Source organism: Triturus cristatus, chromosome 4_1 (assembly GCF_964204655.1).
Source record: "Triturus cristatus chromosome 4_1, aTriCri1.1, whole genome shotgun sequence".
Classification (NCBI taxonomy): domain Eukaryota; kingdom Metazoa; phylum Chordata; class Amphibia; order Caudata; family Salamandridae; genus Triturus; species Triturus cristatus.
Genome location: NC_140585.1, coordinates 1,113,930,996 through 1,113,947,543, shown reverse-complemented (window position 1 = coordinate 1,113,947,543; position 16,548 = coordinate 1,113,930,996). Strand labels below are relative to the sequence as shown.

At 47.0% G+C, this 16,548-nt stretch overlaps 1 protein-coding gene across 4 annotated transcripts in view; it reads left to right on the top strand.

Annotated features, from left to right (window-relative positions):
- The window catches only part of HBP1 (HMG-box transcription factor 1), a 425,155-nt gene that overhangs the window by 342,138 nt on the left and 66,469 nt on the right, over nucleotides 1-16,548 (top strand). For all 4 annotated transcript variants that reach the window (XM_085654131.1, XM_085654129.1, XM_085654130.1 and 1 more), the window contains one exon: nucleotides 2,639-2,962. In XM_085654131.1, the coding sequence (XP_085510257.1) occupies nucleotides 2,639-2,962 (324 nt within the window). The remainder of the gene's footprint in view (nucleotides 1-2,638; nucleotides 2,963-16,548) is intronic.

Here is a 16,548-nt window from a genome sequence, read left to right as displayed (position 1 = left end):
CGAAATTGTGGGCATGGCTCTTGTTCCGGACCCACTGGTGGCTCTCCTGGGTTTCGTCAAGCATATACCCACTGCGTCGCGTCGCCTGGTGGCTCTTCTTTTATTGCTCACCAAGCGTCAACTGGCGATACACTGGAAGAGGAAGGCCCCGCCGACTGTTGCGGGATGGGTTAGGTCCGCGATGTACTGTAAGGAACAACTCACTGCCTACTGGGACCAGTTGCCGCAGCGCTCACAACCTGTGGATATTTGGCAGCCGTTGGTGGACTGGCTGGCGAGGAAGGGTGCGACTGGCGAAGACTGAGATCGTGTGCGGATGGATTGGTGGTCTGACACGGGTGCGATTTGGGTCTGTATGGCGGCGGCGATCGACGGTGGGAAGTGCTGCATTGTCCGTAGCTGCACTGGAGGCTGGGCTGCGCTGTGAATGAATGGGTTGACTGGTGTTTCCGCGGCTGCGACACTGCTTGGGTACCGTGTTGGTAGCAAAAGGGGTATTAGTATTTCACATATGTTACTGTTCCTCGACTGTCGCTTTAAGTTGTTGTTGTTGCGAATAGTGCATCTTCTTACTTTGGATATTTTGCTTAGAGGTACGATGTAGATGTGCCTCGGCGGCGTGCCGCCACGAAACCATGCTGCCTGCCTCCGGGTTGTTGGCTGAATAGCAGTGTACACTTTGAAGCAACAATAAAGGTTTTAAAACAAAAAAAAAAACTAAAAAAAGTTTCTCCACCAATACTACAGAACACCGATAAGCTTACACCGTATGGGGCTGCGGGAGGATGACTGCTGTTGGAGGTGTGGGCAGGCTTCCGCCTCCTTTTTACATATGGCATGGGAATGCCCCGCACTCACTGACTATTGGTCCAGGATATTTGAAGCCATAAACCAAATTCTGGGCATCTCCCTGTCTCCATCCCCGCTGTTGGGGCTGCTGGGTTAAGTTAAGGAGACGCATGTCAAAAAACTTAAGTTGCATGTTATACTGCTACTATTCGCTCAACGCCAAATTGCAGTCCACTGGGGAAGGAGGAGGAAGCCCACAATCATGGAGTGGATTAAAGAGGTCACATATAGTCACACACAGCTGTCCACGTTCTGGGAACTGATGCCGCCCACATCGAGACCTCAGGACATATGGGAACCGTTTATCATCTGGGCTCGGGAGAAGACGATTGCGGATGGGAGTTCTGCACTTAACGACGTCCACATCGAACAGGTATAACTAATATGGTATGAATGAGGTTCTGTGGCCTCAACGGATGTCAGGAAGATAGGCTAAAACCTGGATATCAGAACCAGATATTTTTGCCACTACAGGGCTACTGCTTTGATGTTTGATTCTGGGTATGTCAATTCACATGGTTAGAGTAGGCACATGTTTTAAACTTGCTACAAGTACTGTGATCAGCTGAATTTATTGCATATGTACACCTGGAATATTTTTGTGTTTCATTTTGCACGCAAATGTGTATTATTTTGTGTTTGAAATACCAATAAATATTTTTTTTTTATTAAAACAGCGCATGGGCTCAGGGAGCTGGCACAAATGTCCTTTGAGCCCCCAAAGCACTTTCAGTAACATGGTCCCTGGTGTCTAGTGTACTTTCTTCCCCAAAACTGGGGCATTTATAGGGCAGAATGACTTAGTGGATTTTATGGTTTATGGTCTTTGTAGCCAGGCCTCCATCTCCAATCCCATACCTCAAACCTCTCCAGTGGCGCCCAGTCCACAAACGAGTACTCTTTTAAACTCCCCTGACACATAAAACACCTTACTCAACATTGGCCCTACGTACTTTAACCACCGCATAAACTTCCACAGACCTATCAGACACCTCTGCTCAGCCAGACCCCCCCCACCTCCCCCCCCCCCCCCCCCCCACACAAATGCAGAACCAGATCTGGCAGTCATGCCTTCTCATACCTCGCGCCTGAAGCGGGTGCGACCTGCCCCTGCACATCGCACTGCCTCCTCTGTTCTTGAATTTTGCAAAACAAAAAATGATGTGGCTCTTAACCTAGCACCCACCCTGTTACTGCTTCTGCACCAGGATACCCTCCTGGTTGAGTTGCACGCTATATAAATACCATAACCTTTAGTAGTGAAGGGGTATGACCCATTGCAAGGATGGACTGGCCCTCACCCCACCAGAGGGTTTCCCTATCTATAGTGCGAGAATGTGGCGCTCACAGGTACTGTAGTGTATGTGAATGTCATGTTGCCCACACTTAAGCGATTCATTCTTACTCTCCCTCCTTCACAACATCCACCCTCTGATCTCCTTGTAATCTATGCTGTGCATCAACAAAAACATGAATTATGTGAGGTGGTTGGGGGTAAACTGGTAGGAGAAGGTCACAGGAGCAGAGGGATGTCTAGTGGCACACTGGGTTTGAATGATGGGTTTGAATGCTACCCAAAGCGTCTGCCATTGGTTGGAATATTTGCAGACATGTGTTTGATGTTCAGGAGGTTAATAGAAATCTTGTAAAGCGACCACCTTCTTTTTGAAAACGTTTCTCTCCTGCTTGTGGTATATAGAGGCAATTCTAACTTGTTGGTGTGGGTAAAGGGAATGAGCACTAAGAGTATGCGAATCTTCTTAAAGGTATTTTTTTTTCTTCGTTTTAGCTATGATTTTACGCCGATGGATTCCTCTGCAGTTTATGTGCTAAGTAGCATGGCACGTCAACGCCGCGCTTCTGTATCTGGTGGAGGAGCTAACAGCCCAGACTCTGAGAGATCAGAATACAGTCAAGACTGCATGTCTGCCAGTCCACAGCTTCCTTACAATTATTTGTGTAGCAAAGCTGCAAAAGGCAACAACTCAGGAACAACAACTGCTGCAAGTGCCACTTCTCCCATCAAGTGCAAAAGACCAATGAATGCCTTCATGCTTTTTGCCAAAAAGTACAGAGTTGAGTACACTCAGATGTACCCAGGGAAAGATAATAGGTAAGGAATAGTAAGTATACACCGGTATTGAGGTCCTAACAATTTGATCGTTGATTACCTCATTTTCAGAACACTTGATGTCCTCCTCCTATCTGAAGAACACGCAGCAGCATTCATGAATGAAACCTGGGAATGTCTTGCTTTAAAGTGTGTGCATGAGTTATAGATCACAATATCCCATCTTTTGTCTGCATAACCTTTTTCTTTCAGTTAAATCGGATATGAAAATATGAAAGGCATTTTTTATGTTTGATCAAAACAGCAGCATATGTTTTCTCATTACAAAACTACTTTTTCAGTGGTTGACAAATGTTTGTGAAAGTGAAGAGTAATGTGTGGCATGCAGTGGTTAGTTATAAAATACTTGCCTCATATTACAAGATACATTTCTTCAGAGACCTTTTGTTTTGAAGACCTAAATCTGGGGTTATTGATTAATAGTTATAAATATAGAATAATACCGCCTATACTCTGGTTGCCATTTTAGGAGACAAAAACTGAATATTTTCAGTATGTTTATTTCTTTACATATTTGTGGACCAAATTAAAAATTATAATAGTCCCTTCAAAGGCTTAAAAGCACTTTCTAGGTTTCTCATATGCTGTCAGCAAAAGCGATTGTACTAAAAAAAAATAATCTCAACGTTGCCTTAGAGCCCGCCGAATACGTACCTTTACTTACCATTGGCTGGCTCCCACGTCACTGTTGTTTCCTTGCTTCCCATTGATCAGCTGCTCCTCCCGACGTCCGGCTTCTTCAGGGTCTTTGGTCCCTGCCGCGGAGTATGGACTAAATAGTGCTTCCTATGGCCAGTGTCCTTCCACTTACCAGCCAGTGTACGCTTTTTTTTTTTTTTTTAAGGAGACGCATGTCAAAAAACTTAAGTTACATGTTATACTGCTACTATTCGCTCAACGCCAAATTGCAGTCCACTGGGGAAGGAGGAGGAAGCCCACAATCATGGATTGGATTAAAGAGGTCACATATAGTCACACACAGCTGTCCACGTTCTGGGTACGCACGGTACGCACTCGGAGTGCATGCTCAGTAGTACCTCTCCTTCATCCCTGCCTTCCTCCTGTTATCCATGGATTTAACACCCACCCACCCCCCTGCAGTGTTGGATGTACTGAGCTGCAGGGACCCCCTAGCTTAGAATACGTTGGCATGCACTGGTGCAGCCGGGCATGTCCCAGCCAATAAATTTAGGGGAGCTGCCCGCTCATGGTCAGTCCAAATCTGTATTCCTGCGTGAGCTGATGTCGTTCTTTGGGAGACAGGGCCTAGTAGTATCAGCCACGAGGGACTCGTAGTAAACTGGCGACAATAAGTGTGGTGTGGAGCCCATGTTGATACTGTGATGGGTGTCTGGTGGCACCTGCGGCAGTCTGAATAGTGGCTACGAGCTGTGCTGAGTGAGGAGGTAGTCAATGCGTGGCAGAGATGGGGAGAGTTGATGGGCCACTGTGATTGGCACAGCAAGTTATGGCTCAAGGCACGGTGGTGGCCCATTCAAGGAGGTGAGGAGCCCACGAAGTGGGCGGACAGACACAGAGACGATCAGCAGAAATCAGAGTGCGGGGGGGAGGAGGAGAGATAAGTCAACGAGTAATGGACACAAACTAACAACAAAAAAGATAGTAATAAACGGGTAAAGGGAAAAGTCACAGCAATAGAAGGGACTAGGAATTCCCCAGGAGTATCGCATCCGGGGAAAAGCGAGCATTGATGCGAGGCCTGGAGGAGTGGCCTGCAGGCCCAAGCATGTGGCAGCAAGGTGGCTGTGCGCCCTACAAATACGTGCCCCGCTGAGTGTTACTCAGTGGCCCTGATCAGAGGATGGCAGATGACGCCCAGGCAACAGGGGATCAGAGCGGGCTCTATGAAGCCTGCAGCAAGAGGTGACACAAGCACACATGCGGCAGTAGGTTGGCTGGCACCGTTCAGTGAGTTGACGGACCCAGCAACTATGGCACCAAGGTGGAAGACCTGGGTAGATCAATTAGAGAACTAGTTCAGGGCCATGAGAAGAAAGGACAATGAAGTGAAGAGATTCCTGCTACTAAGTTTTGTTGGGGACGAAATATACAAACTGTTTGAGCATCTCCCGAACACTGCGGGTGTTGGGGATTACGACGCTGCCATAATGGCTCTCAATAGGCATTTTGATCCTCAGACAAACCCCGACTTTGAAAGATTCAAGCTGCGTCAGTCCATTGAGGCCTTCTATCCCTGCCTTAGGGCACTGGCAAGCACTTGCACTGGTGATGATCAGCCCAAGGAGGTAAGGGGACAGATAATACAGGGATGCCGGTCAGCAAACCTAAGGATCTATCACCCAGGAAGCAAGATGAAGGAAATGGGGGTAATAGCACGCATGTTTGAAATATCCAGTGCTAGAGCAGGCTAGATGGAAGCGGCTCTCCATAGAGAAATGGGACAGCCCTCAACCCATTGTTCGGGTGCGCAATGGTCAATGCACTGCGCACCCGAACAGTACCCTAAAGGGGCAGGGCTAGGTTGAACATGGGTGCATCATGTGGAATCTGGGGGCAGTAACCTCACCCTGCAGAAAGAAGCCCTGCAAACAACCGCATGTGCTCGGCATGCCAAAGTCCAAAACACTTTGCCAGAATGTGTTGAAGCAGTGTTGGGGCACCGAGCACGAGGCCGCAGACCTCCTTCGAGGGCTGTGAAGCAACTGTCTGTGGATGATACCTTCCTGTTGGAGGTAGAAAAATGTGAATGGAAGGACGAAGGTCGGCCAGAGGGAGAGGATCCTGACAAGGAAGAGGTGTTCCTCATTTCTTTTGCAGCACCAGGACCAAGAAGAAGGCGTCCCCAGCCTGTGTGTTATGTCATGATCATGGACACAAAAGTGCATGCTCTAATTGACACTGGGGAATCCGTCAATGTCATTCACCAACAGCAGTACCTGAGACTGTGTTCCAGACAATTGCTGCGGATTACCGCACCAAGATCTATGCATATGGTGGCACAGAACCTGTTCCACTTCTGGGAGCCATGGATGTGGCAGTAAGGCATGAGTACCGAGAGGTCATGACGCTGTTCCACGTGACCAGGGAATGTGGAGGCACATTGCTAGGCTGCAGCACAGTAGAAGACTTGGGACTGGTGTTTTTCGCTAAGGTGGTTCACAACCTGTAAGTGGATTACATCCTGGATGTGTGTCCGCAGCTGTTCAAAGGGTTGCGGCCTCAAAAAGGGGCCCTAGTAAAGCTGTATATTGACGCTACTATGAAGGCTACCCCACTGCGACAGACTTGTACCATTTTATCTGTGAGCTCAGGTGGCGGCAAAGCTGGAGAAACTTGAAAGCATGGACATTATTGAAAGAGTGACAGGACCTACTCTCAGAGTGTCTCCCCTGGTGCTCACGGAAAAACCAAAGCAGCGGGGGCGTTAAGACTTTGTGTGGATATGAGGCTGCCCAACTGTGCCATCCGTCGAGATGACACACAACCCTGACAGTGGATGATATCATTGCGGACCTCAATGGAGCCAGGTGGCTTTAAAAATTGAATTTAAACGCAGGTTACTGCCAACTAGAGCTGCACCCTGACAGTCGTTGCATCCCCACCATTTCAATGCATTTGGGATTAAGGCAATATAAAAGACTGAGTTTTGTGATTTCCGCGCCGCTGATATGTTTCAAAATCCCATCAGGGAAACACTGTCTGGGCTTGAAGGGGTTCTTAATATCCGTGATGATATTCTGATCTCGTCCACTCTAGCAGGACATCACAAGCAACACTACAGAGGCTGAGTAATGCAGGGCAATACTCATCAAAGACAAATGTTCATTTTTCTAGCTTCAAATAGAGTTCTTTGGATTAATCTTGTCAAGGGAGGATTTGCAGTTAGAGCCTTAAGTCAGCAGCCTTCAAATCGGCACCAGCCCCAAAGAACTCCAGGGAAGTACAGAGCTTCCTGAGGATGGTAACTTACTGTGAGAAGTTCGTACCACAATTAGCAACACTGTCTCACAAAGACTAGTGTCAAATGGGTGTGGGGGGCCCTACGATGCAGAAGGTGTTTAAGAACATTAAGGAGGCACTGTTGACTGACATCACAATGGAGTATTTCCAACTTGGATAGAACCACAGAATTGGTAGTTGATGCTAGCCCAGTCGTACAAGGTGCAGTTTTGACCCAGGAACAAACCCCTGGAGTGTGGGCACCCCCGGTGTTTGCAAGCAGAGATCTAACAGAATCTGCAACACATGATGCACAAATCGAGAGGGAGGTGCTGGCTATTAAGTAGGCATGTTACTACTTTCATCTCCATGTATTACAGAGAGAGTTGTAACTGTTGATGAGTCTGTTTGCGGGTACAGCACCATGCCCACCACCAAGGATTGACCGTTTGGCTGTTCAGCTGCTGCCATACCGATTCAATGTTGTGTACAGACCTGGCTCTGGCAACGCTGAGGGCGTCTGTCCTGTCAACCCCCAGTGACTGTAGATCGGGCAGGGGAGGTGGGCATGGGGACTGAGGTGGAGTTTGCCTGCATGGTGGTTTCTGCAGCCTACCCAAAGGCGCTGACAGTGGAGGCTGTCTAATGTGCCCCTGGAAAGGATGAGGGGTTGATGCGTTTGGCGGAGGCCAGTGCAGAATGTCAGTAAATGTGATCTGGAAGATAAACACCAGCTGTCAGAGTTGTGGAAAGTGAGGGAAGAGCTATGCTTCATGGATGGAGTTTTCGTAGTGGCATCAAGGTGTTAAAAAACAAAGGTCTAGGTGAGAGAAGTGTGGTTCCCAGTCATAGACTTGAGAATGGAGGAGACAGTGAAGAGTTGTATGACCAGCCACAGAAGAAACTCCCACTACTTCCTGGACAAAGCTAAATCTGGACTTTGGAAGCTTCCCGAATGGGCGGCTCGCCCTTGTGATTGTGGATGAACAGTCGAAATACTCAGTGGTTGAACTAGTGGCGACCACAGCATTTTCTCATGTGTGCCCTATGCTGGAGAAAACGATGGCAGCATATGGGCTCCCAGAAACTATAAAAATTCAAAATGGACCCCCATTTCCGGGGTGGAATTCCAGAAGTACTTAGAAAGGCTCCAAAAAATAACACCACAGTGGCCACAGGCTAATGGCACTGCGGAAAGATTCATGAGAAGTCTGATTAAGGTGCTCATGATTGCAGTGGATCAGCAAGAGGACCTGGAAATGAGTGTTCGAGGCATGTGTGCTATAGATACATATGCTTTGCATACTCTTGCCAGCTAGTGTTGGGTCCGGATGTTTCCAAGTTGTTTTTCTTCAAAAAAGTCTTTGCAGTCGCAAGGTAAGCTGACTTCTCCTTTCGGTGATAGTGCGCATGGGCATCGACTCCATTGTTAGATTGTTTTTTTTCCACCTTCGGGTTTGGACGTGTATTGCTGTGCTCCGGTTTGAAACCGTTCTTCGGGTTCCCCTCGGTACGCAATCCACTCTTTCCTCAACTGTATTGTTCTCGTATGCGTTTCCTTGTTCTCGGTTTATCGAATTCACCTGGAAACACTATCTTCGTTCTGAAACATCGATGGCGGCCCTCTGGCCAACCTTCCGCTGATGGAACGAACTCCATTCCAATTCGGTCCTCGGTACCGCGCCAAGTACCCTTGCACCGACCTACATCTAGTTTGTAACTTGTGCCTCTCACTGGTGCACAAGGAGGAAGACTGCAACGCCTGTAAGTTGTTTCGATCGAAGAAAACTCTACGTGATCGTCTGGCTCGACGACATGAAATGCAACACCAAAGCATTCAACACACTCCGGATATCTTCGGCGAAGAATCAGAGCATGAAGAGGTTGAAGCATCAGTGGCACAAGAGGCCTGCTCTGTTCCAGAGTTGGATTCTGAACTCAAGATCGATTAGTAGTCCAAAGACATGCCTCTGGGAAAGAGTGCCGTAAGACTCCTTGCCCCCTAAAACCTTATAAGAAAAACATAAGGCTAAGGCACCACCTCTGCCTTAGGGCCACGGTCTGCACCAAGACCATGTTTCCGATGCCCCGCCTTCTGGCTCGGCACCAAAACAATTCGTCAAGCCTTCCGGCTTGGGATCGAGTCAGCTGAAATCAACTTCGGATCTGCATTCTCCCGGTTCGAAGGGCAGATCTGCTTCAGAGCCGAAACCCTCCGGTTCCAAGGATATATCTGGTTCGGAGTCGTAACACGCTGGTTCCAAGGACAAACCTTGTTCGGAGCTGAAACCCTCCGCTTCCAAAAGCAAATCTATTTCGGTGCCGAATTCAAAGGACAGCCTCTGAGCTTCCAAAACCAATTTTAGGCGTTCTCAAAGCCAAATTCAATCCTAAACAAAAGAAAATTTATATCCATCCTGATACAGGGCATTTTTCTGCTAAAACATCAGTCAAACGCAAACTTCCTTCAGAGGACGCTGCAGATAAAATCTCAATAAAGGAGGAGGACCTGGCTACCAGACCTGCTTATGCTGTTCCGCAAGCCCCTCCACTTCCACCATCTCCACATTTACCAATTCTATATCCCTTACACATAACACCTTCGAGATCTCCACATACACAGCCTGAAGGGGATGATATTGATGAAGGCAGCAGTCATTTGCCTGTAGACCCATGGAATGATTGCACCATTAACTGTTCAGGGGATACTGACCCAGACCTTTACCCTGCAAAGCCATCACCACCAGACAATAATGTGGTTAATCAAGAACTTATTGCTAGAGCAGCAGAGTATCATGGGGTGGCCTTACATAGAGTCCTTAGACTTTTTATTTGAAACACTTGGGTCCTCACACAGATCAAGTCAAACACTCCTTATGCTAAAGGGCATAAGGCATGCAGATGACCTCTTCAAAGAACCAGTGCCAGTACATATTTTAACTCCCAGAGTCAATAAAAAATATAAACCTTCTCCATCGGATCCTGTGTTTATCAGAGGCCAATTACCTCTTGACTCCCTAGTGATGTCCAGTGCTGTGAATTAGCTGTTTTACATAGCTAATTCACAAACCTCTGGTGATGCACCTCCTCAGACAAGGAATCTAAGCTTATAGATGCCTTGGGGAAACGAGGGACCGCTCCAGACGCTAACCACTGGTGCATCTCAAACACACAGGGCTTACTAGCTAGGTACGATAGGAAGAGATGGAGCAACTGCTCCAATATCTCCCAAACGAACACACAAGCAAAGCACAAGAGTTAGTTCTGGAGGGAAAACTCATTTCTAGCTCTTCTATCAGGTGTGCTATAGATGCTGCTGACACCGCTGCTAGGGAGATAAATACCAGCATTCTCCTCGGAAGGCATGCATGGCTTAGGATTTCGGGGTTTAAACCTGAGGTTCAGCAATCCATTTTAAACACCCCGTTCGACATGCAACATTTGTTTGGTCCTGAAGTCGATATGGCTTTGGAAAAAATGAAAAAAAGACACAGAAGTGGCAAAGTCAACGGGAGCGCTCCAATCCCCATCAAATAGTCTCCTTCTGCCAATCCTTTTACAGAGAAGGTTTCAAAACCACATCCTCCGATCCAAATGCTTCCTCTTATAAAGGCAACAACCAATCCTTCTCCCTCTAGAGGTTTTTATAGAGGAGGGTATAGAGGAAACCATTCCAAAAGTAGGGGTAAAGGTGCCTCCGCACGTAACTCTCCTTCTCCCAACAAACAGTGACTTGCCCACATCTCCCCCTGATTATTTAACACCTGTCGGGGTAGGCTTCAACAATCTCTCCTTATTTGGCAATCCTTAATATCCGACAAATGTGTGATAGAGCTTATCCGACATGGTTATTGCCTGGAGCTTACCACCAATCCTCCAAATATTCCTCCTTGCACTCACAAACTGTCGTCAGACCACTTAGTCAAACAAGAGGTGTCACCCAGTCAGTTGTTCAGAGGGCTAACCTCTCAAGTGGTTATCTAACACCTGTTGTAGTCCCTATACAGTAGCTTTTCAACCTCACTGTTAAAGCCTTACACCCAGGCCCTCTAGAAGAGGCAGTGCTTGCATTTCACATCAAAGGATAGTTTCATAATTTCTCCAACATTGTATCTTTTCAAGGATTTGCATGTTTGAATCATTCCCTGTCACCAAGGTGGGAATTCCATAGTAACTTTACACTAGAAGTATGATTAAAATACATATGCCTGAAAGCCTTAATGTCACTTTAGTAGCACAATCACCTTATAATAAAAAATAAAAAAAAGTTTGAAATCTAACCAGTGAGGTGAGAGTGCCCCGAGTGCGCCCCTCCCAGAGGCTTTCTCACTTACCCTTATCACAAAGCATGCAGTAGAAATGTTATCATAGAGATGAGCTAACCTTTCAGAGATGGTTCTTTTCACTTCTGTATTTTCAGTTCTTTTTCAAACCGTTTCTTGTGTGTCTTTCCAACATTACCCTTTGATTTGGTTTATATTTTGACCTTAAATGTAAAAATAAATGTAAATCCAGTATTTGTAAAGCGCACAGCTACCCGTAGGCATCCTGGCACTGGGGGCCGTCGGGAAGATTAAGCGAGCTATTGTCCAGAGTCGCATGGTGCTGGGCTGACCTGCCACCGGTGCCGGGGATCGAACCGGGATCCCCAGCGTCCGGCGTCAGTCGCCCTGCCCGCTGCACCACACCTCTTCCCTCCTTGGAAAAACCGCCCAAGCGAAGCCTCTTCAAAAACATCCATGTGTCAAATTGAGGATTTACATCTGAGCTCCTCAGAATGTGCATACATATTGCCTTTGTCTAGACCATAAACTGAAAGAGTGGAAGATCTGCCAAATGTTTTCTGCCAAAGCCCTCCATTGTGAAAGGAGACTACTTACTTGGTTCTAAAAACCTAAGACCCTAGAAACCTCCTCTTCTGGGGATTATCCATTCAAAGCACTCTTTCACAAGACAAAAAGTGCACAGGTGCTACTTTTAACCTTCATAGCCTATGAAAAAGTGATCTTTAGTAGATGAGTAATCTTCCATCTCTTATGAGCCGAATGCAGCAACTCAAAGAATGCTCTTTCACATAGACCTGCCTCCCCTTCACCAAAGAGTAACGTAAAGAAAAGAAAAATAATCATCCAAACATTTGATGTTGACTATGCCACCACCATGTCTCTTCAGACTAACAAGCTATAATCCTTGTTGACAACTTCATCATCCGCGACATTCTCACTATCCAAAAAAGCCTGGTCTACAGCATGCCGTTGACTCCCTTCGGCGCTCCATGGTTGGCAACGGCACAGACCTCAACAACCATTCGGTAGATGACCGATCCTGAAGCAGGAAGATGGGCACTTTCCTATATGTCTGACAAGGGAATTTAATCTAAAATATTGCCAGAGCATGGGGGGCGCTAGAGGGTGCCAAGCTAGATGGCCGCACTTGCGTGAGGCTTTTGCCGTTCAGGGCCACTAACCACTAAAATCCTGCCCTTATGCCGACATAATTTCACATAAGGTAACAAAACTGGGCGTCAGAACATTTGGAGCGTTTAACGGTCTAATTCGAGCTCCAGGCGACGGACACTGTCCAAGGAAATCGGACTCGAGAGACCCAACCCCGTGCGGGCCGAAGATGGCGAAGCCGGTCCACGGCTAATCACCGTGAGGGCGGTGAGAGACCGGTGGAGATTGCTACGAACCATGGCAGGGGTGCGGAGGAGGGGCTAGCGTCCCAGATACGCGGACGAGAATTGTCTGCTGATCGAGGTAGAGTGAGAGAAAATGCAGGAGAGCTGAACTGTGAGTAAAGCACAGCGACTAGCGGCGGCACCCCTGAGGCCGCCATTAGAAAGCCCCGGTGAATCTTCGCATTGAGTCTAGCTTGAGGTGCGCGAGACACACCACAATCCTTCTAGCCGCGGGTGTAATACGAGAACGCCTCCCCCGGCCTCAGATGCAAAAAGTGAAACTCTGGGCATGCAAAGTCGCCCAGGGAGAAGCCTTGACTTGCCTACGACCTAGAAGCTGGAGAGCGGTTGCAAAGGATACCAGAGCCCGGCTGCGGCTCGTGGATGTGGGCCCAGCAAGCACGACACGTGCTGAAAAAAAGGTCCCATTCAACTGAGTAACGGAAAAGACGGTGCCCCGGAGACACGAGAGAGATGCAGCTGAGGGCTGAGGCGAGCAGGGAGGAATAGGGGGGTTAGGGAGATTACATTTGAAGTTATAGACTGTTGCTGGCGAGGGCGCCTCTCTCTCCCCGCGGCTGCCATTAGATAAGCCCTGGTGAACCTGTGAGGAACGCGCGACATAACCTGACCACCCTGACCGTGCAGACAACACGAGAATGTCTTCTCCCCTGGTGTGTTGAGAGTGGCTCAAGGGGTTTGCGAAGCAGGACCAGCTGCCCAGAGAAGAGCTCAGACTCTCCTTCACACAAGGGACCGGAGAGGGAGCGTGAGGCAACCCGAGGCCGGGTAGAGACCCGCAGCTGCGAGCTCAAAGCTCACAAATACGATGCACGCTGAATAAGAGACCCCAGATGGCTAAGGCGGACGAGTGAGACCATGCGAATTGCACAAGCTGAGGGTACATCAGCAAATAACGCATGGTGGCCATTATTGTGGCGAGGAGGCAGGTAGAGCATGAAGCAAGAGGTCTGGACACTTGAGGTAGAGATAACAAATTGAGAAGACCCAACTTCGTCAGAGCGAACAGGCTGATGGCTTGGCCAAGGTGTGATAACCTGCATGCATCATTGGCATGCTAGCCGCCCTTGTGAGCTGGAGGGGCGGCCGATGAGACGACAGATACAGCAGCCTACCACAGAACCCAGAGAAGCAGCAGGCACCAACGGTGATTAGACGGAGCTATCGACAACACATAAACACCAGATAAGGGAGGAGACTGAGACCACGCCAGAGATCAGGGCAAAGCCTACAGCAATAATCAAGGAAGATGCCCAGAAACTTCAGGGCAGATCAGGTGACCGAAGACACGCGCATGCACATTAAACAATTACAAGGAGCTCCCTCATCAAATAGTGACTGCAGGAACTATTTATCAGGCCACAGGCAGCAAACATGGGAAAAACAGATGGAAAATAAACTAATCTTCAATTTGATACTCGCAAATCCACCCGCACGCAAGACGGAGCAGAACAGGCAATGCCAGAAGGGGCGGATTCCAACCGCCAGACCTCTACAGAAGACCTCAAGGCCCTCCTGCTCTCTATCGCCAGACTGCTTAATTATCGGGATCGCGATACCGCATTGCGTTTAGCAAGAGAAAAACAGGCACTATCCTTCGAGGGCACGGCATTGGCAATCTACCTGGACTTCACTATGGCAGTGCAGGAAGCTAGGAAAAAATTCATACCCATCAAAAAGACTCCAACAAACCAATATTGCATACGCCATGGTTTTTATAGAATCAGAAGTAGCAGAGGCCATAAATCAAATGACAAGCAATAAGGCCCCTGGACCAGACTGTGTCCCGGCCGATCTTTTTAAATCTAATGTGACACTATGGTCAAAACTTCTGGCTCATGTTTTTAATATGGCCTGTAAATTTGACCTACCTAGATCATGGTCGGAGTCAATAATTGTCCCAGTTTTTAAAAAGGGCAATAGAGGGGATCCAAGTTGCTACAGACCAATCTCACGCATAGATTCTGCAGTGAAGGTACTAGGAAGAGTGGTATTTAGTAAACGTACTGTTTGGCTAAACGAAACTAATACACTATCAAACTTGCAATACGGCTTTAGGAAAGGGAGGGGTACCATGGATCAGTGTTTGAATCTGCACCTATTAGTTGGAAAGTATACCATCGCCAAGAAGGGGACATTGTATTTGGCGTTCATGGATCTTTCCTCGGCTTTTGACCGAGTGAATAGATCCAAGTTATGGACAATATTAATCAAACTAGGTGTGGACAAAAACATTGTTTACTTCCTAGCTGATCTGCATAGGGATCTGACAGCCACAGTAAGATTTGACCAAACGGGAACTGTACCCAGGGAATATGCATTTTAAATGGAGTTAGGCAGGGTTGCATTTTAGCCCCCCTACTTTTTACCCTTTATATTAACAACATGGACTCAGTTTTAGGGGAAGCCAGTAAAGACATTCCGCGTGTGGGGGAACGGCTGATCTCAGCCCTACTATATGCAGATGTTGCCGCCCTATTTGCCACAACTGCGGTTGGTTTACAGCGTCTTAACTTCCTTTGCTGTTTTTATGAGATCTTTGGATTTAAGTATAAATTTATCAATATCACTCTATGATAATTGGCTCTTGGCCCAGAAGGCCTAAAACACTCCATTGGGAAGGAAACAAGATCACCAGGGTTACTACATTTACTTACCTAGGTGTCATATTTGACGATAGGGGTACATGGGTCCTGCAAATGAATGCAAAAAGAAATGTAATGGCTAGATCCACATCTGCGGTCCTTGGCTTTGCACAAAACCAATACAAGCACTACTAACCATATACAGAGCTAAATGCATTGCTATCGCAAACTATGAGTCGGACATATGGGGTTATAGAGAAGCTAAGGAAATCCAAATAGTTGAAAATAATTTTTTAAGAATCTTGCTGTCGCTGCCACAATCAGCACTGTCCTACATAGTTCATCAAGAGACTGGGGTAGGTTTTGTGGCTGAACTATTCGGAATGGAACCTTACTTAAATGGATTGCAACTTTGATAAATCCTGAACTTAAAATGAACCGCAAAATTGTGCGCGATTGTCTAGCTTTAGACCGAGCAAGTAGTATCCATTGGTTGAGCTATGTGAAAAGGCTGGCAGTGCAATTAGGACGGTGAATTATTTAACTCTCCGGATAATTTAATGAAGGGAGATATGAAGTGGGCTAAGAAATTTTATCTATATTGGCACTTATGGAAAGAGAGGCCAGGGAGCTGGTAAAACCAATGGTACGTGCCCATCAATGTTAAAAACCTCTTGTGTAATTGAACCCTATTTAAATGTCGTAACCAACTCGAATCATCGCTTCCTCCTAGTAAGAATTAGGCCGAATCAGTTACATTTTTTACTTGCCGAACCCCAGGGATGGAGACGGAAGGAGGACTTGGGTGTCTGTACATGTGATAATTTTTCCACCCAGGACATATTGTACTTTGTTTTGATCTGAGATCATTTTTTGCAGTCTGAAACATTTTTTTTTTCCAATTTTAAAGGGCAAAGGATTTTTACAGGTGAAACCAGCGCTAATATATTTACAGATGCTGACCAATGTCTGGGACATTCTTAACATAGCGAGTTTTTTTTAACAGCGGTAGTTAGAATAAGGAGGAAAAAAGTGAGAGCGACACCCATGATCTAAAACATAACAATAATTTTTTTATAATTGGTTTTAAAGTTGTATTTTAATTGTTTGTTTACCTTGATTATGAAACCTGTGTATTATTGTTGGTGTTAGCCTAAGTCATATTATTGTTTTTAACATTTTTATTCTGTAGAATGCTTTTATGGTTTTAATTAACTGAATAAAGTGATTTTGACTGACTGGCATACGCCATGCTGTTCCCGGCGCGCCTCCGCATCACGCATCAGGATAAGCAGCGCATTTTCACACAGACACAACAAGCGGCCGAGTTCCTAAGAACAACTGCCCGAAAGTCACCCAGG